This window comes from Malaclemys terrapin, chromosome 1, assembly GCF_027887155.1.
Source record: "Malaclemys terrapin pileata isolate rMalTer1 chromosome 1, rMalTer1.hap1, whole genome shotgun sequence".
NCBI lineage: Eukaryota > Metazoa > Chordata > Testudines > Emydidae > Malaclemys > Malaclemys terrapin.
The window spans coordinates 177313654-177340403 of NC_071505.1; the positions used below are offsets into that span (position 1 = coordinate 177313654).

General features: G+C 38.7%; 1 protein-coding gene across 1 annotated transcript in view; it reads left to right on the top strand.

Annotated features, from left to right (window-relative positions):
• LOC128847638 (multidrug resistance-associated protein 1-like) overlaps positions 1-26750 on the top strand; it is a 54091-nt gene that overhangs the window by 17605 nt on the left and 9736 nt on the right. Inside the window, exons 7-22 of the mRNA XM_054047212.1 lie at positions 2309-2374; positions 3700-3837; positions 7101-7247; positions 8686-8770; positions 8895-8961; positions 10066-10192; positions 11869-12045; positions 14032-14199; positions 15837-16023; positions 18113-18185; positions 18755-18815; positions 19961-20180; positions 20930-21084; positions 23623-23778; positions 24882-25081; positions 26247-26373. Of these exons, the coding sequence (XP_053903187.1) occupies positions 2309-2374; positions 3700-3837; positions 7101-7247; positions 8686-8770; positions 8895-8961; positions 10066-10192; positions 11869-12045; positions 14032-14199; positions 15837-16023; positions 18113-18185; positions 18755-18815; positions 19961-20180; positions 20930-21084; positions 23623-23778; positions 24882-25081; positions 26247-26373 (2154 nt within the window). The remainder of the gene's footprint in view (positions 1-2308; positions 2375-3699; positions 3838-7100; positions 7248-8685; positions 8771-8894; positions 8962-10065; positions 10193-11868; positions 12046-14031; positions 14200-15836; positions 16024-18112; positions 18186-18754; positions 18816-19960; positions 20181-20929; positions 21085-23622; positions 23779-24881; positions 25082-26246; positions 26374-26750) is intronic.

The following is a 26750-nucleotide window of genomic DNA, read 5'->3' on the forward strand; positions in this document are numbered from 1 at the left end:
TTAGATCACTAAACTTTATCTATAAACAAAAAACAATAAAGAGAAGAGATTTTATCTGTAGAAGTGTTATAGGCCCTGATCCTACAAACACTTATGCATGTACTTAACTTTACACACAAGTCATCCTATTCAACTCATTGTTGGCAAATTTGGGGCAATAATTAGGATTTCTGGTTTTAGGTCAAAACTGACTAAAATACCAACAAAATAGTAAGGTGTGTTTTCAGGAGCTTATTATTAAATAAAATGGAAGGCAAAAATCCAAAGACCCGAATCCTACAACTGTGGCACCCATTTGGAGTGCTAAATAGGGTGATCAGATGTCCCGAATTTATAGGGATCGTCCTGATATTCAGGGCTTTGTCTTATATAGGCACCCTTTCCTGATTTTTCACATTTGGTATCTAGTCATCCAAAGCGCTATTGAGTCAGCAACTGATTTGGGCCTAAGTCTTTTTCGTGTTCGCAGTTTTCTTTAGGGGTGAAGAAGGAAAAGGTAGCCCATATGTTTTTGGGAGTTAATCCCCAGGAACATAGGATGTTGGCCTACGTGTTACATGGCTTCACTTCTGTCAGTAAAGAGCAGGTCTTAAAAAAAATCATATGCCTAAAGATAAACACCACAAACCAGACACTCTGCTTACAGTGTGAAATACTGACAAGAAGAGTTAGTCACAGAAGTGAGTGTGCCAGTAAGTCAATACATTTTAATTAATAATACACAGTTGATTTAGGCCCTAAATCTAGGTTTAATTAACAAAAAAGCTTTTACAAACCTTTCCATGATTACTATAATTAATTAAAGTGGGGATTGGGAAGTGGAATAAGTGACCTTCCTCAGCAGAGATGAAATGATCTGGCCATGGTCTGTAGTAAAAAGTGCAGGAGGGAAAGAGATCTTTCTGAGGATCTCACTTTCATGCTCTGACTCAGACCATCAAATTGAGGTGTGTGTGTGGGGGGAGATTAATCCCTCAATACTCAGAATAGGCTGCACGACCCACTCTGAAACCTGCCTTCACAACATCCTAACCTCCAGAACCCCTCTCTCTGGCTCCCTGATACCACAGCTCCATTGGCACTGTTTTATTATGGACTTCCCTTGGCCACAGCTGCCCAGGCTCCACAGAAAGAATAAAAACAGCCCAAATTATTATATTTTCCAAGGAAACTTTACAGGGCTATAAGGGAAGCTATTTGTATTCCCCAGCATACCCTGTTTCCAGCTGCTCATGCAGTGAGGGCCATGGACCCCTGGAGAGATCTGGCCTATGTGTCTGTGAAAACAGTGCCACAGAAGCAGCTGACCTCCACCAGGAGGAAGGGGGAGGGCAGATTCTTACACAGAAGTTCCCCTCACCATACAGATCTTGTCAGTGATGTGAAGGGAGAAGGAGAAAGGTGAGGGAGAGTGCAGTGATCTTGGCCACTGTTTGCAACCCAAAGTGTTCTGCCTAAGTATCCTAATAACCAGAGAGTGAAAGATGTTAAGTGAAACTGACTAGCATGTTTTCATTGTGCAAGTTGAATGAAATGCACAATTAAATATAGCATAAATAGTAAGAAGAGAGGATTTTTTAAAAATTCAGTTTCTAATAATCAAAGATGTTATCAGTAACAGAGGAAAGGAATTTATTCTTCAAAATATGCTCTTTAACCTAAGTATTCCTTCACATCTCACAAATCAGACTGGGCCAAATTCTGTTTGCTTTTGTCACAGAAATAGTTTCATCAGTTTTTTGGGACTACTTACATTTGGTAGGTGAGCAGGATTTGACTCCTTGTGAGTGACTATTAAAGTAAGATAAATTGGTAAATGGTTACTACTCCATGGAAAAATATGGTGAATAATCTATTCAAGACTTTAAGGAATCAAAATCACAATTTTTTTTTATAAATTATAGTTTAGATGTTTAAGCATTTTTAAGATTAATCTATTTTGTAATTCTAGAACACTGAGAACTGAAACTAATTATTATCTAAGAAATGCAGTTATTACTGTAATCATGCTGCAGGAAGTATTACAAAAAATCAAGATGATTTTTTTTTAAAGAAAAAGTGCTATTAGAGAGGACATACCGATCTTTTTATCATATAATGAATTATTTGATTGGGTATAATACATGTCAGATACCGAATGTGAAGTACATTTGACAATGTAAGGTGTACAGTATAACAAGTATTTTTTCCAAGGGAATCAATAATAGAGTAGTAGCAGTGTTCACTGTCTGAAGTATACAAAGTATATTTGAATCACGGATGTTTTTTTTAAAAAATTGTAAGCATTGCTCTCTCTTTTTTAAACTAGAAAAGCCAAATGAAGAATACAGATCAACGAGTTAAGCTACTAAATGAAATCTTGCATGGAATAAAGGTAATACAAGCAGCTAATCAGTTTCATTGTTCTGCTTAATAAGATGAGCGACTAGGTTATTCAGAAAACTAGGGTTCTGTCACTGAACCTTTCAGCTGATAATGTAGGAAAGAAGAATTTAGGGGAAAATATGTTCTGTTATATAACTACTTAAAGTGGATTTTTTAAAGCATTATTAATATAAGAGAGGTGATTATAAAATATAGATTACCCATGATATTTTGATCATGTTCTCTTGTTGTATTTTTTAATCAGCACAGATAGTTTGTCATTAGATGGTTGGAAATCTTCACTAAAACTTGAAGAACAAAATTGAGTTTTTCAAATTTGTTCTTGTTTCTGAAAATCTATTTGTCATTTATGCTTCAATTTTTAAATATAGCCAGTGCTTCAAATTATTCACAGTTAATTTTACATTTTTCTGCAGTTTGTGGATTTCTAACCATAGACATTGGTGCTACTATAAAATGTATATAATACTTTATTTAAGATGTTACTTCTTGGTTGCAAGTAAGGTAGAGAATATTTTTATCATGAAAATGCTAGTATGATGGACTGGCAGCTATTTGCCAATACAAAGCCTGAGGCCTTTCCTTCCGTGAGCATTTCTTTTATCACCTTATATAGTATCTTTCATGTAGATGGATCCCAAGAGTTTCTTTCCGGATTCTATGGGCACACTTGCGTCAATTAAACTACTCGCATAGCTAAAGGATTAGGCCCTACTTGTATATGTAATTCCTCTGTCTGGTGTTCTGGACAATAGTAAAGGATGTTTTCAGGTGTCCTTAGGAGTCCTTTGGCCACACTTTAAATTAACTTCCTTATTAAATAAAAATATTGTCTGGGCACGAGATGATCAGTTTTACATGCTGTGCACCAGGAAAATGAAATAAGTGTGTGGCTTACCATACTGATACTTTCCCACATCAGTAAGTGATAGAAGAGGTTTACAATGAAATCAGATGGTGGCACCTCTGTGGATAAATTTAATAAATTAAAATGTATAGGGGATGAATGCTGAAAGTAGTAACCTGGAATAATAAGTAATTCACCAAAACAGGGGCACAGTGAAATGTATAGAGTTCAAGGTGGCTACACTATAGCATTCTTCATAACGAATCTCATTTTGGGTTATATTGGGTCTTGCTTGGACAATATTTTATTTGTAGAAGCTATCCACTGGAAAAAGCAAGTGTTGGATATTTACACTTTTGTATTGTTCAACATTTGCAGATACATTTTTGGAATTTGTTAAAATGAGTTTAATCATGATCACTGCTGTTGATTTACTAAGATGTAATTTTCTGTTTATTTGTATTTAGATTCTTAAACTTTATGCATGGGAACCTTCGTATCAGAAGAAGGTTGTGGAAATTCGAGAACATGAAATAGATGTTCTGAAGTCATCTGGGTACCTGACAACTTTCTCCATGCTAACTTTAACCTGTATTCCTTTTATGGTGCGTTACTTAACAATATCCATTTTTGTAACTAGCTATCACTCTTACCGGAGTATCTGAGAGCCTCACAACCATTAATGAATTTATCACTACAATATCTCTGTGAGGTCAGGAAGTATTATTATAATACCCATTTTATATAGGGGAATTGAGGCATAGAGAGATTGTGACTTGCCCAAAGTCATATAGGAAACCTGTGGCAGTGCCAGGAATGAAATCCAGATCTCTTGAGTCAAGTCCAGTGTCTTATTCAGAAGACCTCCCTTCTGTAATGTAAACAGTCACACATTCGTTTTTAATAGAGGCAATTCTTGTTGATATCCCTATTAAGCATCTAAGACAAGTTTGCTTTTTTTCCATGCTCTTATTTTAAAAGGGAAACAAGATTGGGGTGGAGGGGAAGAAAGAGGTACACATTCTAGTTCTTCTGAGAAGAATAACTTTCTGTGGATGAAAAAAGATACCTTTCGTAGGAGTCAGTTAAAGACAACTTAAGCCTGGCTGTGCTGGATAATACACTTGAGAAGGACAGAAGATAAATTTCCCACTCACACTCCTTGAGCATCTGTTAGAGGTTCCCCCATCAAACTCCCTACATATCAAATAAAGCTGCTCTCAATTATTCACAAAACTCACAATCTGTTTAGTTAGTTTCCACACCTAATATATAATATAGTGTAGCTATATTCAGAAGTCAGATAGGAATTTTTCTTCTTCCTCCTCCCAAGCCACATAGCTAGGGCCCTACCAAATTCACAGTCCATTTTGGTCAATTTCATGGTCATAGGATTTTAAAAATTGTAAATTTAATAAGTTCAGCTATTTAAATCTGAAATTTCAGTGTTGTAATTGTAGGGGTCCTGACCCAAAAAAGGAGTTTGGGGGGCAGGGGGGTGTCGCAAGGTTATTGTAGGGGTAGCGCTGCCTTCAGATCTGGGCAGCTGGAGAGCAGTGGTTGCTGGCCGGGAGCCCAGCTCTGAAAGCAGCTGCACAGAAGTAAGGATGACATGGTATGACACTTTTACTTCTGTGCTGCTGCCTGCAGAGCTGGGCCCTCAGTCAGCAGCTGCCACTCTCCGGCCGCCCAGCTCTGAAGGCAGCAGCACAGAAGTAAGGGTGGCATGGTGTAGGGTATTGTCACCATTACTTCTGCGCTGCTGCTGACAGGGAACTGCCTTCAGAGCTGGGCACCCAGCCAACAGCCACTGCTCTCCAGCCACCCAGATTTCACAGGGGAAGACTAGATTTCGTGGTCCACGACACATTTTTCATGGCCATGAATTTGGTAGGGCCCTACACACAACAAGTAATTGCTATAGTAAAGTACCAAAAATAGCATAAGTGAACACTTTTATTTCTGCAACACACCTGCTCCTCTGAGCTAAAGCCTGCATCTGCTGGAAAATTGGGGGACCATGTGTTAGTAGATTGAATTCATAACTGGGAGTCAGAAACTCATGGGTTAATTCCAATTTACTGTATGGATTTAGGCCAATCTTTTAACTCTTCTTTGCTAGTTTTCTCATTTGTAAAAGTGGGATACTGTCGTTTATTTGAGTACTATAACTCACAACCATGTTATGATGCATGATTTGTAAAGTACTAAATAATAATTGCAGAAGTGCAACTGTTATTGCATAATACATTTGTGCATTTACCTCAGTAACATATTTCATCCCTTCCTAAATTCCTGCAGAAGAAAGAAAATGATGCAATTTGATTATATAAGTAAACACTGTTGAAAAATTATGTGGTCATATGGTGACCAGCTCTGTTATCAATATGCCTTTCTGCTTTTTAAAGTTTGGAAGATATATGCTTTTAATCCTTGTTTTTAACAACCTCCTCTCTCTTCCCTTCCCTTCCCCTCTGCCACTGAACTGTAAGGTTCTGAATTTTAAGAAAATAAAACTGTTTTAAAAAAAAATAACAAAACTTCTAGCCAACTTCATCCCAACTCTGTTTCAGTGGAGTTACACTAGGGATGCATTTGGCCCTTCATACTTAATTTCTCCTATGTATTGAAGTGATTATGGGTCAGATCCTTATCTGGGATACGTCCTCTTTTGACGAACTAAAGTAGAGAAGTATTTTTTTCTCCTTTTTATTATCTTTAACAAAACATAAGCCTTTAAAATATACCCATTTTGTGTGAAATGCACAGGTTAGTTAAAGTAACTCGGAGCATACATGTCCAAATTCTTTGGTGATATATATTTGGCTGCAGCTTCATTGACTTCAGTGGCTTTGTCCATTTAAAGCTGCAGAGAATTTGGCCTTTATTAGAATGTCAGATGTGTTTAGGAATAGTAAAACCTAGGTGCTCCCTGATGACCATTTAATAAGGTAGACAGGGGGCTGAAACTAGAGCTGGTTGGGAATTTGTCGACAAGTATTTTTCTTCAGAAAGTGGTGATTCATGGAAACAAAAACTGTTCATGGGAGAGGATCAGTTTTGACACTTCTTGGGGAAAAAAATTGGAAAAATTTCAAAGTTGCCAGTTTCCAATTTTGACATTTTTGAAACAAAAAAGTCCTTTTCTTTAGTTCAAAATGACTTTTCATTTTGAAATGCAAGCTAATTTATAGTAAATACAATTTAAAAATGAAAATAGTCAAAATTGACACAAAATCAATTTTGATTATTTTCATTTTTAAATTGTATTTACTATAAATTAGCTTGTTTCATGTGCGCTGAATGGAATGTTTCCTCACACTGTCAGTCCATAAATATTTGAGATTGACTTTTTGTCCCAATTCAGGACCAAAAATCAGTTTTCTGCCCAGTTCTAACTGAAACACCTTCATTTGTTGATATCAGTAGGCATGCAATTGCTTGTTAAAACGATAGTGCCAATATACTGTGGAAAACAAGCAGACAGTGAACTCTGTGTGGAACATGGGAATACAAGTACCAATCAACAAATGGAGACTATTGAGACCTTCACATAGACTAAAATCTAATGAAAATCCAATGGGAATATTATCTGTGTACAAACTTAATTACGAAATGGAATTTTATACCACAAAATATAAGAGCTTGTATTTAGTCTATAGACAGAAGTATGTTAGTTTTAATTCATGAATAGTAGCACAGTTTATGTTTCAGTTTGCTTTAAGCTGTAGTCAACATCCAGCTCTTAACTGCTACCATCATATTTTTGTAGCAGGAATCATTGAAAAGTAAAACTAAGCAGGATGGGACAAGTAATGGAAAAATAATCACCTCATCTCCCCCCCTCCCCTGCCTTTTTTTTTTAAAGGTCTCGTTGGCTACATTTGGAGTCTATTTTCTGCTGGATGAAGAGAATGTCCTAACTGCAACTAAAGTCTTTACATCTATCTCTTTGTTTAATATTTTGCGACTGCCTTTGTTTGATTTGCCAACAGTGATCTCTGCCGTAGCCCAGGTAAAACCTAAACCAAATATGAATATGTGTCAAAAAAGGATGACATTTATGGCCCTTTATTAATCTTCAGTGTCATGTGGTTTAATCTATTTGTAGATGAAGGTTAAACCACCTGATTATTTCTAGTTTTATTTTGTTGAAATTTTCATGTCTTTGTGGGGCGGGAGAGGCACTGGTGTTGGAGGGGGTTTCAGAGTATATTCTCTTTTGAAGTATGTTAACTTATAATAAGGAATGACCAGCAGATGGCAAGAGTACCGTTCCTATTTCTACTTGTGCTCTATCTACTGTTTCTGTATGTAGCTCAGTTTCTTGTAAAGTGGCAAGGCCATTGTAAATAGATGCCCTCTCCATCCTGCTGTCAGACATGGGCAACAAATTATACTGAATCAGAACTCAACCCTTCCTGGGGTTTGGTTTTATTAACCTAGAAATTAGCAGTATTATAACAAAATTGAGCTCAGTCTCCCCCAGCTTGACTGCTGCCTTAGGACTGCTCAGTTTATATGCTAAATGTTCTCTCTCTTCCAGAGAGCTAATCCACAAACAACCTGTCTCAGACTTTGTCTCCACTGACACAGAGGTGTTTTTTAAACAGAAAGATAACTAACGAGCATGGAAACAAGTCACTCGTAGTGTTTGCCACAAGGTAGCTAGCAGGTCAGCACTATACCCCAACCCCCAACCTGTGATTGACTTTGCTTAATTTACCTTAAATAAAACTAAAGTGCATGGTCTCCCCTGTGTTTTTCCAGTAGAATAATAGCTAAAGCACCCTTTTTTTTTTTTTTTTTGTCAGTGAAGACATAACCTTCATGAGTCAGCAGAGCCTACTTCCCACTGGGACATGAGCAGCAATGTTGTCTAACAGTGTGTGGTGTTTCAAGTGAATACTGCTGTCAGCCTAAACCAGTGGTCTCCAAACTTTTCAGGGTTGCCCCCCTCCTTGCCCCTGTCCGTGTTCCTGCTGGAGCCGGGAGTGGGGCTGCAGCTTGGGCAGGGGAACATGGATAGGGGTAAGGGGACCGCAGCTGGGGTAGGGCTGAGAATGGAGCCTTGGCTGGGGTCAGGGCTGGGGCTGAGGTTAGGCATGGGGCCAAGGCTGGGAGTGGGGCTGGAGCAGAAACAGGGGCAGAGCAGGGCTGGGTGGCCCTCCCTCCCTGTTCCCTGTGGGGGCTGGCCCAGGCCCCGCCATGCCCCCTGGAATGTTCCTCCTTGCCTCCTTACAGGGGTGCGCCCCACAGTTTGGGGACCACTGGCCTAAATCTTCAGCTACCTTTATGAACGTACATAAGGAAAACATTTTCTATTTAGTGCCAAGAACTTCATTGCCCATCTCAAAATAAATTAATAGACTTGCTTCTTTATTGGTTTAATCTAGAATATATGAAGTATTGCTTAAAAACTCAAATAGCATAAATGTTTGTGCATTCTACAGACAAAGGTTTCTCTGGGTCGTTTAGAGGATTTTCTATATTCTGAAGACCTTGATCCTCAAGACATCGTCACAAACTACAGTGGAAGTAAGCAGGGTTTTGTTGTTGTTGTTGTTCAATGTCTGCAGGAACAAATTGATTAGCCAAATTGATAATATCAACTGAGAGGCTGCCTCTGTAACTTATTGTTGATTTCTCTTTATTGCAACAGATCATGCTGTGGGATTTATTGGTGCTTCTTTCCGGTGGGAGAAGACTGGACCTTCAATCTTAAATAAGTAAGAATCAAGTCTTAGTAACTATGAACAAGAATCTGTACAGGCATCACATTCTGCCGGGCTGAGTTTACATAGCTTTTGGATAGATGATGACATTACAGTCTGCCTAGTGCAAGGTGCAGCATGTTGTGATGTCCCAGAACAGCGAGGTAGAAGGCTGACTCCCCAGACCACAGTATTCCCCATCTCCCCATTACTTAGGAAACAGAATAAACCCAGAACAGCGCATGCTTCCTAAGGTGCTGGCACTGCTATGTGACCAGGTGTGTAGGGGGAAGAGGGAGGCCAAGATTCTGCTCTGTCTCCATTCACTCACCTGCACAGGGACTGAACATAGAGCCCTTACAGGGCCTGCTTCTCCTACCGCATTGCTACTCGTGATGCAGGTAGCCAGAACAGGGAAGGCACAAGATGGCCCAGTACCTCTGTGTAGCAGCATGAGCTGGACCACTGAGTCCCCTGAAAGCATTTGTGAAAATAGCTACAAATCAAACAGGGTGTTTTTGTTTTTCTTTCTGAACTTACATGGTCTCTTACTGTTAATCTTGTACTGTGTGATGGCTTCCTACTGCACTGTTGCCCCAATTCTGCAATTGATAGTGTATGGTGACTTTTAACACTCAGAGAGACACTACAGTCTCCTTAAGTCCAGCTTTTCAGGGCTGTAGAGCAAGGGTCGGCAACGTTTGGCACGCGGACCCTGGCGGGCCGGGCCAGTTTATTTACCTGCTGACGCGGCAGGTTCGGCTGATCCAATGGGGGCTGCGAGAAGCGGCGCGGGCGAGGGATGTGCTGGCCGTGGCTTCCCGCCGCCCCCATTGGCCTGGGATGGCGAATCGCGGTGAGTGGGGGCCGCGATCGGCCGAACCTGCCGCGTCAGCAGGTAAATAAACTGGCCCGGCCCACCAGGGTGCTTACCCTGGCGAGCCGCGTGCCAAACGTTGCGGACCCATGCTCTAGAGTATGCTCTAGTCACAGGTATCCAAACTGAAATATTCACCTCCTCAATCACAGTGGAGTAGGCTGTATTTTTGAGGATTCTACTCTATACAAGTACAGTGTTTATAGAGGATAACTGTTGTTTGTCTTCCTAAATGTTTCCAGTTTGAACATGACGATCTTGGAAGGCTCTTTAGTTGCTGTTGTGGGGCAGGTTGGATCTGGAAAGTCATCTCTCCTTTCTGCTATTCTTGGAGAAATGAACAAGTTTGAAGGAATAGTCCAAAGAAAAGTAAAGTTGATTTTATTTCTTGTGTTTGCAATTACACTATTACAATATGACTGTTTTACAGAAGACGGTTTATTTGTGAATATAATAAAATATATTGACAATGGAAGCATTTCTTTTAGTAGGCTGACCATTGGATCCTTTGAAAAAATAACTGGGTGGCATTCATGCTGCTTGCCAAGTTAACTGATTCGCAGCCACCTACACTAAAACTAATATGATTTAGTCTTCATTTTTAGTAAATCTATAATTATTCATTGCAAAAACCCTTAGGATTAAGGTCATGCATCAAGCCTACACATCCTACAGAGGCTGGTTTAGAAGAGTGATACACAACCATAACTCATTTGGAGCAATGATATAGTTTTGCAGGAGACAATCAGCCCTTTCACAATGGCTTACACATAGAAAGGAGAGAAACCATTTAAATGGGGGAAAGTGAGTTGTGGGCAGAGATGGAAGGAAGTTCATTCTGCCCCTCTCAATGATAACAGCTCCCTTGGCATAAACTTTTTCTGTGGTTGAACAGAGTGAGGGACGTGTCCAAATGCCCATCACAATAAAATAGAATTTAAAGAGGCTTATATTAGGCTAAAATATCTATGCAGAAAGATAACCTCTCAATATAACCCACACTAATAATAATACTTATCATTCCAAACACTGTAAATAGATTAACCAATCACCATAATACTGATAAATGCAGAGTTGTCAAGTAACTCTTGAGTTTGAGTCACTTTGGAGTAAGATTAGAATTTGGTAGTCCTTTTCTTCCATTCCTATGTAAATCCGCTAGACCATATTGCCTTTCACTATTGTTTAAACAAGAGGGGTCTGAAGTCTCTTGCTAATTTACAGTAAGCGAATCAATTTAGTACATTTTAGTGGAAATCAAAAAAACAAAAAAGTGGGGGGGGGCGGACGCCTTCTTTAGGACAAGGAACTATATAGAATATGCAACTGAAGAGTTAGTATGGATTCATTGGGTGGAGGATGATGTCAATGAATCTCATCATATTTCTTAATAAAATTAATAGATTTTCATAGATTTATGCATTTAAGTCAGAAGGATCCACTGATTATATAGTCAGGAGCTCTTAAAATCATCACTCCTGTCCCATAAAACCATGTTAGTTTCTAGTGGTTGACATTTTTATCCAGCTGGATCATCAGTGATACATAAAGACACTGTGTAACTAACCACAGGAGTGTCCACAATTAAGCAGTACTTCACCTTGTTATTCCAATTGAGCAATGCTTCAAAACTGGGTTTACTTAAAAAGTTCAAATTAAACCAAAACATAATCTTCCTGTATTTGCCACATTCTAAGTACAGGTCCAGTTTTGCTACCTTTATGTGCACTGAGTAATACCTTAGTATGCAAGAAGTCCAATGGCTCTCAGTGAGGCTACTCAATGAGTAAGATTTTACTCAATGCGTGTAAGGGTGGTGGTATAGTGTGCACATGCCCTCATAACATGCACAGTATTTCAGCCAGTATCTTCAACAGCTTGGTCTGGAACATTTGACTTTTTAGAATTCTAACAGTTTGACTATGCTAATATTTAGAAGTAATAACCAATTACTTTACTTTGAAATATAATTTGAACAGCAGATGCTATCCTACCACATGTAGAACTGTCCAAATGAGAGTATTTTGCCTTTTCTCTTTATTTAGGGTTCAGTGGCTTACGTTTCCCAGCAGGCCTGGATTCAGAATTCCATTTTGCAAGAAAATATTCTCTTTGGCTCAGGTCTGAACAGGCCATATTATGAGAGAGTTTTGGAAGCCTGCGCTCTACTACCAGATTTGGAGCAGTTACCAAATGGGGATCAAACAGAGATTGGAGAAAGGGTGAGAACTTGAAACATCACATGCAGTCACTCAGCTGAGCTCTAGTTCACAATATCTTCCAAATGCATTTAGTTTGCTAAGGCTATGTCTACACTACTTTTACGTCAGCAAAGCTTATGTCGCTTAGTGGTGTGAATATTCCACCCCGCTGAGTGACATAAGTTACGCCAGCATAAGCACTAGTGTGGACAGTGCTACGTTGGCGGAAGAGCTTCTTCTGTCAACATAGCTACCGCCACACGTTGGGGGTGGATTAATTATGTTCACGGGAGAGCTCTCTCCCATCAGCATAGAGCGGCTACATGAGAGATCTTACAGCTGCGCCACTGTAACTTCTCTAGTGTAGACGTAGCTTAATTGACATCAAACGTGAAAACTACTGAAAAGGCCTAACTCTGCCCCAAATGAAATCAGTGGGAACAGACTTAGGCCAATGCTGGTTGCTTCTGAAAACCCCACTTCTCCATCTCTATTTTGTTTTGGATTTTGGTATTCATTCCATGATCTACCTTGTTTGCCTGGATATGTTGCTAGAAAAATTGTCAGATACCACTGTTGTTAGATACCACTTAATCTTTTAATTTTAATTGTTTTAGCCCCCTAAAAAAAGTAAAACAAAAAACTCCAAACAAACTTTATGACACTGACTTTAAAAAATGATAGAGTAATTATTGTTATTGTCACCGTTACTCTGCTGATTATTTCCAGTGATTCCCTCTTATAAAGGATACAAATATTTCTATAAAAAACTTTGTACAATTAGGTAATTTATTTAAAAAAAAAAATCACTAAGCTGATCCCCCTTTGTATGTCAGCGCCGTCCTCTTTCAGAGCTCTGGGTTGTAATATAACTTGCATAGAAAATGCTGGGAGATCAGAGAGCAGGAGTCAGAAACTTATCAGGGATAAAGTTTGTTTCTAATGTCAGCCACCTTAATCTGGTTAACTGGGACATTTAGCATGTTAAACAAAAACTGGTTAAGTGTATGCATTTTATATCTGCAGGTTTCCTTGAAGGCTTAGTGGTCGAAACTGAGGCATGCGAATACGTTACTGCACCCTCTTATGAAACTATTTCTATTTCTCCTGTATTTATCTCAATCCTGACTATTTTTACAAAAATGTTTTTGATCTTTTGGAAGATAGAGAAGGAAGAAATTATCATAACGGTGCCATCTTAGTGTATTAGATGAACACACTCTTCATAGAAGCAGTACAATAATTACAGTATTTTTGCCTGTAACATATGGTAGTAGAATGTTTTCCCATTAGTTAGAACTACAGGGTTGGGAAGTACACCTAGTCCAGGACCTCTTATCTTTTTTCTAGGTAAAATACATGAAGCTATTACAGGACTAGTATCAAGCTGGAGAGAGTTTCCCTTATCCATAATGTTGCTTTCCTCTCTCTACCCGTTTTCCCAAATTGTGCACAAACACGCGGATACTTCACCTATCACAGATCACTCTTGTTTTTTCAAAGGTTACATATGTTTGTCACAAAGGAGATGTACTGTATAAAATACATCCATATCCTTTTCTAGTGCTAAGCTTGGGAGTTTGCTAGAGCTGCTGTATGGAAGTTAGCGAAGGAACCAGAATGGAAAAGCGTAAATGTAAACTCTTTCAAATAAAGCTAAGTGGACATTTGTAAAACTGTAAGGGGATTTATAGCCACTTCTAAAAAGTTCCTCTTTTGAAGTAAAGCTGTGTCCATACTTTCATGCTCTACGGTTGACATACAACAGCAGTTTTAAGCTGTAAACAATTACTTTTAACCCTATAACCTTGAAGAAGAACGGAAAATAAATTATATACATATATTAAAACTACCATAAATATGTTTCATATGTGGTATCTCCTCTTGAAGTGATTTACACAGTCTATTTTCACTTAGTGGTGTAGTGTAACTGATAGGAGCTAGACATGCTGGTTCAGAATGACAGTAAATGACGTGTCTCTCTTTTGACTGCTTTTCTTTTCCTAGGGAGTGAATATAAGTGTGGGGCAGAAGCAGAGGGTAAATCTGGCTAGAGCTGTTTACAGCAATGCTGACCTTTATCTTCTGGATGACCCCTTGTCTGCTGTAGATGTACATGTTGGAAAGCATCTTTTCGAGAAGCTGATTGGGCCCTCAGGGCTCTTAAAAAATAAGGTAAAGAAATCAGTCTTCACATAGTACAACGGGCCAATTGAAAATCTTCAATCGTGTCTGAGTGGGCTTGTTATATATGGTAAAGAGAGGGAGCACCTTGTTAAATAAGAAGCCCTGCTGATTGTGCTATTTGAATCATATCAAGCAGTCTTATGAACACAGACACAGTCAACACTTAACCTGGGCTGATCTGGAAGTCTCAAAGGGTACAACTACACTGCAATAAAAAACCTGTGGCACCGAGTTTCAGCGTCCGGGGCAACTGACTCAGGCTCGCGGGTCTCAGGGCTAAAAAGCACAGTGTAGATGTTTGCGCTTGGGCTGGAGCCCAGGCTCTGAGACCCATCTTCCTTGTGGGGTTTTGGGGCCTGGCCTCCAGCCTGAGCCTGAATGTCTTCACTTGAGTTTTTAGCCCCATGAGCCAAGTCAGCTGACTGGCCAATGAGGGTCTTTTATTGCAGTACAGATGTACCCATACAGTCACAGAGAGTCATATAATATTTGGGCTTCCTGCTTGGCCCTTGCTTGTTAGCTGGCCAAGATTTTAGGAATGCTGTGGGTTCTATCTGTGAGGAGGGAGGAAGGGCCTTGTGGTCACTATTGATCCTTCACCTGGCTGAAAGGAGGACCTAAGGTTCACAGATTCTGAGACCAGAAGGAGCCACTGCGATCATCGAGTTGTCCTGCATCACACACAGGCCATAGAACTTCCCCAAATAATTCCTCTTTGAATTACAGCATATCTTTTAAAAAAACTGCTTGTGATGGAGAATCCACCACAACCCTTGGAAAGTTGTTCCAATGGTTAGTTACATCCCCACCTGCCCCCCTTAAAAACTTGCACCTTATTTCTAGTTTGAATTTGTCTAGATTCAACTTCCAAATTTACTTGATAGGAAGTTGCATCTACTGTGAGTGACAAAAAGGTTTTCTGGTGACTAAAGGAATCCCTGAGGAAGAGTGGACAGGTGACAGAGTTTTCTCATTTAAAATTTGTTAAAGATTCAAATAGCTTGGTGAAAAGTAAATTTCCACAATATTACTGATTTATGCAGATTATTTACTGCTAGCTGCTACCTATGGAATTCATGGATTGGTGGAAGTGGAGATGTTTCTCTTTTTACTTCCCTCTTATCCTCCTCTTCTTCACCTGCTTTATTGGTAATAAACACCTGAAAAAGGAGGTTCCAGTACTGAAAACACTAGTAGTGACAGATGCCTAAACAGGATGAACAGGGCTGCTATCAACATAGATATGGTACTAGGTTGTATTTAGAGGGACTCTTACTGAGAAACTCGAGCTTTCATGGTCTTCTGTTATCATTAAGAATGAGCACTTTCCTAATTCTGAAGTATTTTTATTTGTAAGGCTAATACAACATGCCTTAAGAACCACATGTTTAACAGCAGCATAATAATGTGTAATTTGATAATAAATGTAGTGTAGTATGTAACAATGGTAACAATTTCTTCAAATCTAGTTGGTTGCTTTAAAGAGGTAGCTAGATAAATTCCTAAGACAATTCCATATGCAACTCTCCTTTTAAAAAAAAAAAAAAAAAAAAAAAAAAAACCTGTACTGATAGTACACACTTCATTTTCATATGGTAAAAAAGAAAATGTTTTGTGTTTTTCAGACGCGTATTTTAGTGACCCATAACCTGACATTCCTGCCTCGGACAGATGTTATAATTGTAATGGAAAATGGCAGGATAACGCATATGGGAACCTACCAAGAGCTGCTCTCAGAAAGAGCTAACTTTGCTGAACTCCTTCAAGTCTTCAGTGCAGAAAATAAAAGTGAAGAGACACCTCAAATGAAAAGTGAGCACATATAATATTTTTGAATATACCATATTTTCCTAAAACCTAGTTTTACCTTTCTACATCAGTCGCTAAGACATTTTTTTTTCCTTAGGGGATTGAATAGCACAAGGATTTGGTAAAGGGATACAAAGCCTTTCCCCCTACTATCACTTGTTTGAATTCAGCCAGGTCTAGATGCTGAGATTCCAAGTTATAAACTGGAATAAAATTCAGGCACTGTTGGAATAGTAAATCATTGACTTCAGGCACCTAAAGGCCCTCATGTGACCAGGGTCTATCTGAATATAAGTAATTCCTGGCACAAGAAACTGCCACATAGTTCCATGTTTTTTCTGCTTATGCTTTTTTGTCCTGTCAACTCCTAATTGACTTACATCAAAATGAATCTTTGACTAATCTGACACTTCAATAATTCTGACTTTTATAGCCATTTTTAGTTTTTACAGTAATACCTGTTGGTACTAATCTACATGGTGTTACATTAGAAACCCCCCTCTATTTCCATAAGTTTATGGAACATGTTATGGTGAAGTATGGCATAGGAATTGTCAACCTGAGAGCATTTCTTTTCCTCTTGCACGTATACAAAGAAAGTGTTCTGCACTTTTCAGAGGGATGTTTAGGCTTAACATTTTACCTAACTGACAGCTCTTACAATATTGTTGGGAAACACTTTACGTGGAAAGTTTCTAACGTATTGCTCTAGTGCTGAGAAACAAACTATTCCTTGTTTTGTATCTCCTATTTCTGTATAGTAGTTAAACAATAATTGTATTCTCAGATTGCAAAAGATGCTGCTACTGTGTAAATTGACATTTTTTTTTGGTTAGCAAAACTTCTGTGGTAATGATATATTTATGAAAAATAGTGGGATGGAAACAAATCAGTTTTTGCATAATGAAATAACCCAGGTTCAACAGAGAGATTATTGTCAGACTTCTAAGGGGATACTCCTGACAACTGTAAGTAAAGATAATTAACACACAAACTTTAAAAAGCAGCTGCTATATATTACAGATATACAAATATCCTAGAATAGGCAAATACCTTTCTTAATGTTCATTTGTAGCATGCAGTAGAAGCATGGCTGTGAATGGATATAAACGGTAAATGGACAAAATTATAGGTGAATTCAACACAACAGATGTATGCAGAAAACAGTTTTATTTTAACAGGCTTATTGACTTAAATGACAGCAAGACCAAAAAGAAACAATTTCATACTATCGCTGCAATTTTTTTTACGCTTTTTCTTGATATTAGCATAACATATGCAGGGAAATGGAAAATAGCTTCATACAGTGGTACTTAAAGGACAATGCAAGTGTTATTTGCTTTCAAGTTTTACCTCTGACCATGCTGAGCTGAACAGTCTGACTAGCAGCTACAGGACAGGGGATCCACCCAACTTTGGGGTGGATAAAAGGACAGTTCCTGAAGAACTGAGGGGAGAGGCACACTGCTGGGGACCAGACTGAATCCCAGTCCTCAGAGGTTATGGTGTCTGGGTTAAGATAGTCATACATATGCCTTTAGGTAAGATAGATATATGTGTAGACCATCTGTTGTGTTAAAACCCCATTTCTCTGTTTATGCTTTGTTCCTACTATTGGGATTAAACAATATTTCTGTTTTGAAAAGGCTGTTCGGAGTCACTGTGTTCACCTACTCGTCACAGGGATCCTGAAGTGCACAAGGCTTGTAGGTAGCTGAACACAGCTGTGTCTGTTGAGTAACTAGGGTTAGTACACAGGGAACCTATTCTGAAAGTGGAAGAATTGCAGGATTGCACTCTGGGAGATGTGAAGGTACGGGCCTGTCACCTGAAAAGGCTCACTCAGGCTAAAGAGGGGGTCAAAGGTGCAGCTGGCTCTGAACTGTGACTCTGCTATTAATCTAAACCAACATATTCATACAGTAAACATCCCAATAACCAGGTCAATATACAGTATTCATATATAGTTATAGAGCAGCCCCACTTCCACCTCACCTGCATTCTCTCCTTTTTTATTTCTCATTTCTTAATTGTAGCTGTCTGAACAAACTATAAAGACTTGAAAAAAGTATTTTCCATTTTTTCACTCTAGTGGCTTCTTTAAAGAGAGAGAGTCAAAAAGGCAATACTCTGCCTCAAAAAGAGCTCCTGGGGCATAAAGACTGGTAAGTACTGAAAGTAAGCAGTACACGGCCACGCTCTGATTTGGGGAGGGTAATTGAAGTGATACTAGAACTACTCCAGCCTCCTGCACTTAGGGAGTGCACAGTGCAAGATTTGGGTGTAAATCTGGGCTAGGGGAGGGGCTGTTTGCATCATCTCCACTCCATCTGTTCATAGGCAACATAGGAATATGGCTTTGTTTGTTCTAATGTCCTTTGCACTCATGCTGCTCCCTAGCATTGGTTTGGTTTGCTTTTTTGTGTACATCAGACTGCTTCTATGTTCTGTTCGATAGTTGAGTAAATTCCTAGGGGCGGACATCTATTTGCAAGTTTGTAAATCACTGTGTGCACTTAGGACACTGCATCAATCATGGTTATTGTGTCTGGCTGCACTAATATTTTAATGATAAAAAGGAAGGGCTTGGAAATACACTGGCATTTTCAAGGAAGAGGAATTCACAGACCTTTAAGTTCACTGTTTTTGTTCAAGATTGATTCGGTGTATGTGCTTTTCTTGATGTTTCACTTCATGTTTATGATTAAATTACATTTAACATTGTTATTTGCAGTTCTTCCTTTGAACAAACCAAAGCATTCTCAATGAAGAAAGAAAATGTTGCTACTGGCAGCGTAAGCATTGGATAAATTACCTTTGTAGTTTTCTATATTCATGTAATCTGTTAAAGTAATTATAGGCAGGGCTGGTAGCACCACCTATTAAGATTTCCTGACATTGCCCATTATAAGACGCAGTTTTCAGTTATTGGTAGCTGTGCCAAACGTTAACCAGTTGGGCTGAAATTTTCCATACTAGGCATCTGCCTCAAGGTGAATGTTTTGGGAAAAATTCAGCGAAATAGTTCAGCTGTTTCTGAGATCAGGGCTAGAGAAAAGCATGTTTTGCCCATGTTAAAAATAATTCTGGTGACCCCTTCTTTGAAAAGTTCTAATGCCTCCATGTTTTGTAGCAGAGGCTTGAAATTTGGCAAGAGGGTGGCCGTTGTGTCAGGGATTTGCTTTTTGCGATCACTGTGAAAATCTGCCCATATTTGGTCAAGTTATAAGCCTCTGAAAATCTTGTTAAGTAGTCTGGAAAATCAGTCCTGAGATGTCTCAAATTGGGCACAGAAAATTATTGGATACTTTTGAGCTGAATCTTACTGTGCCTCAGCTTTCAATCTGTAAAATGTGGATGATGCCCTCGGTGTCATCAAAATTAATGAATAAATATTTGTGTAGTGACGAGCATCATAGGAAAGACCATGAGAAAAATTCATAATTCTGTATTCAAAGTAGGGTTTGAATAGCATGAAGTAAATAAGGTCAACAGCACACATTATTTAGTGAGGCAAAAACAAATGAATAATTGCTTATTAAGTGAGCACCATTGATCCTGTGCACCTAAATGAGACTGGGGTCTTATTGAAAAGAGTAGTATATGATCATGTAATTAATTATAGTACTATAGTGCATTCGCAGAAAGGGGGCAAGTTGTGGGTACTTAGGCAACCTTAATTCTGGCATTTCCTAACATTTTTAGGCTTGATTTTGCAACCTTAATGTTGTTTTTAATGTTCTGTTTTATTGTAAGGGGAAAAATTATTTCTGGGGGAAATAGATTTTTTGAAGACCCAAAATATGACTGCATGTGATTAAATTATTGGATTTCATATTTATATGAATGTCTGAAGAAATTAGTGTATTCAGTTCATTTACTGTAATTTGCCTTTCACAGTGACATTTTTTAGTAACTCCTGTGCTTTTCTTGTATTTAGATGACAATGTCAGTTATTTTGAAATACCTGCAAGCATTTGGCTGGCTATGGGTATGGCTAACCCTAGCAGCTTATTTAGGACAAAATGCAGTAGCTATAGGACAAAATCTGTGGCTTAGCACCTGGTCAGCAGAAGAAGAAAAAAATAAGGATTACACAGAGTGGAAACACTTAAGAAACAATAAACTTGGTGTCTATGGGCTTTTGGGATTCATACAAGGTAAGGTTAAGCATACAAGACTTTATTTTCTCTGTATTTGCAAAACTTAGTTGCCTGGGGTTCTTTTACATCCTGTTAAATCTGTAATGGAGACTGCAGATGTGTAATACAAAGACAAACTATATTGGTCATTCTGTAATCAGATGCAGGGCCGGCTCAAGGCACCAGCTTAACAAGCAGGTGCTTGGTGCGGCCAAGGGAGAGGGGTGGCATGTGCGGCAATTCGGGGGCGACAGGTCCCTCACTCCCTCTAGGATTGCGATCGCAGCTTTTTTTTTTTTTTGCTTGGGGTGGCAGAAATGCTGGAGCCGGCCCTGATCATATGTGTGTATAGTAGCAAACTAGAGTCACTTCACATTTGGTGTGGGGGAGTGGTAGGGAGAAAGGATCAAGCTAGGGAGCTGTAAAGTGAGGGAATGATTGAAAAGGCAGATTAGACTAATTTGTAATATGGCTGTCCTTGGAACCAAGTCAATGTTGTTGTTTGAACAAGTGCACATTTTAGCTAATGAGGTGTTACTATTTTTGTGGAGTTAGATGTCAGTGTCCATGTCACGGCTAGTGTTAACAGGAATCACATGCACCTGCTAAAGGTAGAATAGACTTCCTTATGAAGGGGTAAGATGTGAACAGATGCGTATGTAAAACAAATCTTTATAGTGGGCCTACCAGGCTGAAGTGTGATGTCTTGGACAAAAAAACCTCACCTGACATTGTTTTATTTATTTATGTATTCATTCATTCTTAAGGTCTTCTGGTCTGCTATGGTGCATATGTGCTTACTCGGGGATCCCTCTGTGCTTCTCGGACATTGCATAATCACATGTTAGCCAACGTGCTGCACCTTCCCCTCCAGTACTTTGAAACTAATCCAGTAGGTCAGATCATCAATAGATTCACAAAGGTAAAGGAAAAACATGTCCACATTTTTTAGAAAATGTACAGTAAAGAACCACAACTTTAATGCCATGTAATGCTTCTAAAAATCAAAGAGTAATACCAGATAATAGACATCTGTTTCAGTATAAAAAGAAGCCTACGCAAATGCCACAGAATACTTTCCTGCAAAAGTCATCAGTACCTTTTATCAACTGAAGGCCTTTTAATATTGTTCTTGTCCGTAGTCACTGGGCGTGCTTTCCTCAGAGCACAGTCCTGCAACCTAGAGGTGTTAAGCTGAGTTGAGCTCAGTCTGGTTGTGACAGGTTGCCCCCGTTAGGATGGCATTTGATGTGCTAAGATACTACTGAGTCCGCCTGTTATGCCAGCTTGGGCACCCCTTTTACCTTTCTTGCTGAGCCAGGCTATTAAGTCTCCTCCAGCGCACACACAGGCAGGGCCACACCCAACTGCAGAATGAAACAGACACTGAGATCAGTTCTGGGAAGGCTCAGTTTAAGGGACTTGCCCCAGCACTCAGGTGTCCACCTCCCTTGGAGTACAGACCCAAAAGTATCTTTTGAAATCCGCCACCTCCCTCAATGTGGAGAAAGGTATGCACGGCCTCTTATCCTCCCCAATTATAAATTGCATAAACTGGGTTATATTATAAATGAGAAATAAGTTTATTAACTACAGAAGGTGGATTTTAAGTGAATATAAGAGATAACAGGCAGAACAAAGCAGATTCCTAAGCAAATAAAGCAAAACATGCAAGCTAAGCTTGTTTCACTAACAGAATTGCTTACAAATAGTAATTTCACACCCTAGATATGGTTGCAGGAAGATTGGAGAAAGTCTTGAAAGGCAGCTACACTGGTCTGCAGCTTGAGACCTCAGGTATTATTACTCATAAGCTAGACGCCCTTCCAGCTTGGGCTCAACCCTTCTCTCCCCAGTTCAGTTCTTGCTTCCAGGAGTTTTTCAGTGTCTCTTTGAGTGGGGAGGCAGAGGAAAAACACGATGATGTCACTCCCCTGCCTAATATAGCTCTTGTAGTCTTGTGTATGGCGGGAACCCTTTGTCTCCCAGTGGAAGAATACTGGCATTACAAGGAGTGGTCCAGTACCAGGTGACTCAGACCCATGTCTCTACAGGGCTGTGGTAGCCATTACTTCTAGGCTGTCTGGAGCATCCACAGGAAGACTAAGCTTATTCACAGTCCATTGTCTCTGCTAATGGCCCATTAGCCCTGTCTGGCTTTTTCATTGTTGAACCTGAAGGGCTGGTTGGGGGCGACATCCAAAGTAACACATTTGAAATACAGATACATAGTTAATATTCCTAACTTCATATACAGAAATGATACAAGCATACAAATTAATCACATTCAATAAATCATAACCTTTCCAATGATATCTTACATGTGCCATCTTGCATAAAGTATTGCTCAGTTATGTCATATTCATATAATACACATATTTTCATAAAGAATATGGAATGAAATGTCCCACTGATTTTCAAAGTTTATAATTTTTATATCTTGCTAATGCGTTGCTACTTGATATAAAAGGTTACAGACAAACTAAGGTGCGAAATTCAAGTTAGAATCCCCTTCACCTCCGGCCCAATACTTCTTTCAATGCACAGAATGGACGGTGCTTAGGGAATGACCTTTCCTAACTTTTGAGTGCATGATTTTGCAACCTTAACATTTGTAATTTGTATTTTTTGTATATAACATCTTACATTTTTTTAAAAAACAAAAGAATTCTATTTCATATAACTGTAATGCTCCCCGTTCCTCTCATAAGCACAGTTTGAACCCACAAGCTTCAGCAGTGCCCATAGACGTCTGCTACTTGAGCTAAAGGATGATGTGCAATTGCTGGTAGGCTGCTATCTTCTGTGGACTGGAGGATGCATATTGCACTGAAACAGATATCATAACCACATCCTTAGATTTGGTAGCTTCTTTCTGAAAGGCAGTGTGGCTAAGTAAATGAGACTTGGATCTGCCTTATGAGAATCAGGGCTTTTGTTCCCAGCTTTTATAACCTCTCAGGGGGTTATGAGGCCTTACAGATTGTAAAAGGAACAGAAATAACAGGAGTGAGTAGAAAAGTTGAGAGTTGAATTCATGGTCTCTGGTTCCCAGTCTTATATGCCTTCTCTTGCCTAATAGTATTTTGAGAGGGGAGTATTTAGCTGCCACTATGAATTAGTCTGTGGCAGTTCAGTTTGGCACATTAAGCTACAGAGCATACTCACCAACTATGGAACAGTCTGATATTTTAGCAACAAGCCTCTAACAACGTCTACCGAGCAAAGTTCAGATGGGAAATGTGAGTAATTATATCTGTTTGTAGTATTCAACAGACTACAATATGTTAAATTAATCCGTTGTATATCAGTATGTCACCAACACTTTTCCCCCAACAATTTTTGCTGCAGTAAAAGGATTTTGGTTGTTTGAGTTCAGAGTCTAAGGACAGTTTCTTGAGAAATGTCTACAGTTTTAGTAAGGAGACATTAAAACTAATTTTTGTGTGTAATATCACAGGACATGTTTATCATTGATCTACGCTTCCATTACTACTTACGGACCTGGTTAAACTGTACACTAGATGTTATTGGAACCATTCTAGTAATCATGTCTGCTTCACCTCTCTTCATACTGGTAGTTATTCCCCTTGGATACCTGTATTTTATTATCCAAGTAAGTTTCTTAAACTTTTACAACAAGAGATATGTATTTTCCATGTGTGTGTGAGAGAAAGAGACTGAAACAGAATCAATATTAAGCATTGTCTAAAACAATTGGGTGTAAATTGTAAATTTTGCCTGAAAAGCCAAAGTAGAAACCTAAGAAACTTATATTTTAGTATTCTGCAACACCAATTCTCTGCCCCCCAGCCCACACACACACTTCTCACAAGTATCCAGAGTAGTAAAATACATTTTGAATGTTTCCTACAGTAATGCCTGTCTTTGTCAGTGACTTCTATTCTTTCCTGCTCATCTATTTTTCTCTTACAAGTTATTATATTGTAGTCCCCCTAAGAAAACCAATAAAATTGTATGACAAAAAAATGGGCGTGTGATATGGGAAAACAGAGAGTCAAAGCAAAAACTGAAGTAGGGTGTGTGCTACCCTGGAACAACACATACAGATATTTGTAGGGCCTAGCTTGCTTCAAGATAATATATAGCACAGATATGACTTCTAGCAGGAACTTAGAGAAATCCCTTAACTAAATTTCAACTGTCATTTTAATGTGTCAGAAAAACTGTCCTGTGAAACATCGGCTTTCCTATCTCTGTTCCAGGCTCTGTTGATGTCAGACATGTTCATAATGTACGCTATGCTAATAGATATAAATGAGGGAGCAGAGAGGCTATCAACATTTGATCAAGATTTGAGAATATACATAATTATACTGATGAAAATTAAGGTGGATCCTCATTTGAACATAAGTCAGGAAATTCCAATATAAAGTTTAGTTCATCTCCTTAATAGGTGTATGTTACAACAGGAGTGATGGCAATTTTGGAAATGACACTCTTCTTACTGCTAGCCCTCCTAGTAGTTTACATGCCTGGTTATTACATTAAGACACAGCCATTATGCACCCCCCTGAATTAAGAGAAATTTTTGAAAAGTTCTCTGCTAAAATTGTTTGGCCTTTTTTGATTATGATATGCAAATAAGCCACAAGTTGTACTTGAAGTTTCAAAGCTGTGTGAAACTTGTTTTCTAATCTTTTTCCAGTCTTTATAGTAACTTAGAATCTGCCTCTTTTGTATCTGTTGTTTCCTTAGCGATACTACATAGCTAGTTCACGACAAATCCGACGATTAGCTGGAGCATCACACTCTCCTGTGATCTCCCACTTCAGTGAAACTCTCTTAGGACTGTCTACAATCCGAGCATTTGGACACCAAGAAAGATTCATTAGACAAAACAAAGATGTGGTGAATGAGAACTTGGTTTGCTTCTACAACAATGTTATCTCAAACAGGTACTGTATTAACAATCTAGAATTTACAGAAGTTATGCAGAGTGGGTCAAATCCTGCTCCTGTTGAAATCAGGGGCTAAAATAATAAGCTTTGATGGGAGCAGGCTCCTTAAGAGATTAAAACAATCCTAAAATGTGTGTAAGTACTGTAACTTGTTCAGCACTCTTAGTACTGGCTTTGTGGTTTGTATCTAGGCAATGGGGTATGTCGTCCTCTGTGTGCAGGAATCCAATTAATTTATAGGAGATAGATATGCTTGCTCTGCGATGAGAATATTCTACAACAATGAAGTCTACTAACAGCTGCTGGAAGGGGAGAATTATAAACTGTCTAATTTTTCCCTACATGATTTTATAAAGAGATGCAATTGGAAAGTGCATATTTCATGAGCACTTCAGTATTTCTCACTTTAAAAAGATTATTTGTTAAAAGCTGAATTTTTAAAAAAAGAGAATCTCTTGTTGCTTCAAGTATATCGGCTGTATTTGTTAGAATGATAATATGTTCTTCAGAATGTTGAAAGTGTGAGTCAGATGGGTTGATGAAGTGATGAGGGTTTATACTTTAGCAGGGAAATGGGGTTAGATCCTCCATCTGTTCATTTCCAGATGTTAACGTGGGGTGTGTTTTTTAAGGTATAGAATTTTAGTAAAGAAAGTGTCATAGTTTTTCACATATCATCATTGAAACAATAAGAATAAAATCCTGGCCCCATTGAAGTCAATGGGAGTTTTGACTTCAGGGGGATTAGAATTTTATTCTGCCCCAACATAAAATTTGTTGTGCAATTGCAGGAGGGAAATATTTATTCTGGGGGGATTAGGAGATAAATAAGTCTTATAGAACTCAAAGCTAGATTCAGTCTTATTTGTGGAGTTGGTGTCTATATATATGGATTGGGGAGATGTCTGGCCTAGCTGACAGAGCACTGGACTGTTCCAGCTCTGCCACTGGCCTGTTGGGTAATCTTGGGCAAGTCACTTATCCTCTGTGCCTCAGTTTCCCCATCTGTAAAATGGAGATAATGATACTTACTTTCTTTGTAAAGTACATTGATGAAAAGTGCTATAAGAACTAATTGTTGAATTTTTACTATATTATCAATGTTCCATAATAAAAATTCTGTAGATAAGTCAATTTTTTTTTCTGGCTACATTGACTACAGGTGGTTGGCTGTCAGGCTTGAATTTCTAGGAAACCTGATGGTTTTCTTTGCTGCCTTGTTTGCAGTGCTGGCTGGAAATACAGTGAATTCCTCTACAGTGGGTTTATCCATATCATATGCACTGAATGTAAGTGATGGTATAGTTTTGATGCTTCTACAATATTTCATATGGAAGGCAAGAATGACTGGGGTAAAATTTCGTAGGCCAAATTCTGCACAGTTACACCTGTGCAACTTTTAATCTCATGGATGTAACTGAGCAGAATGTACTCTCATTACTATGTGTTTTTCTTTGAATTTACACTAATTATGAAAGTTTATGTATTATTAACAATTCATATATTGATAGGTTTAAATGCAACAACAAAATATTGGAATATTGAAACAGAATTTTAAATATCAAACTTACTACACTGGGTGGCTTACTTTTGGTATTTTGCTAGCTTGGAGAAGGGAGGTAGTCTAGTCAATTGCAGTCATGTTTTCAGATGCGTGCTTTCTAGT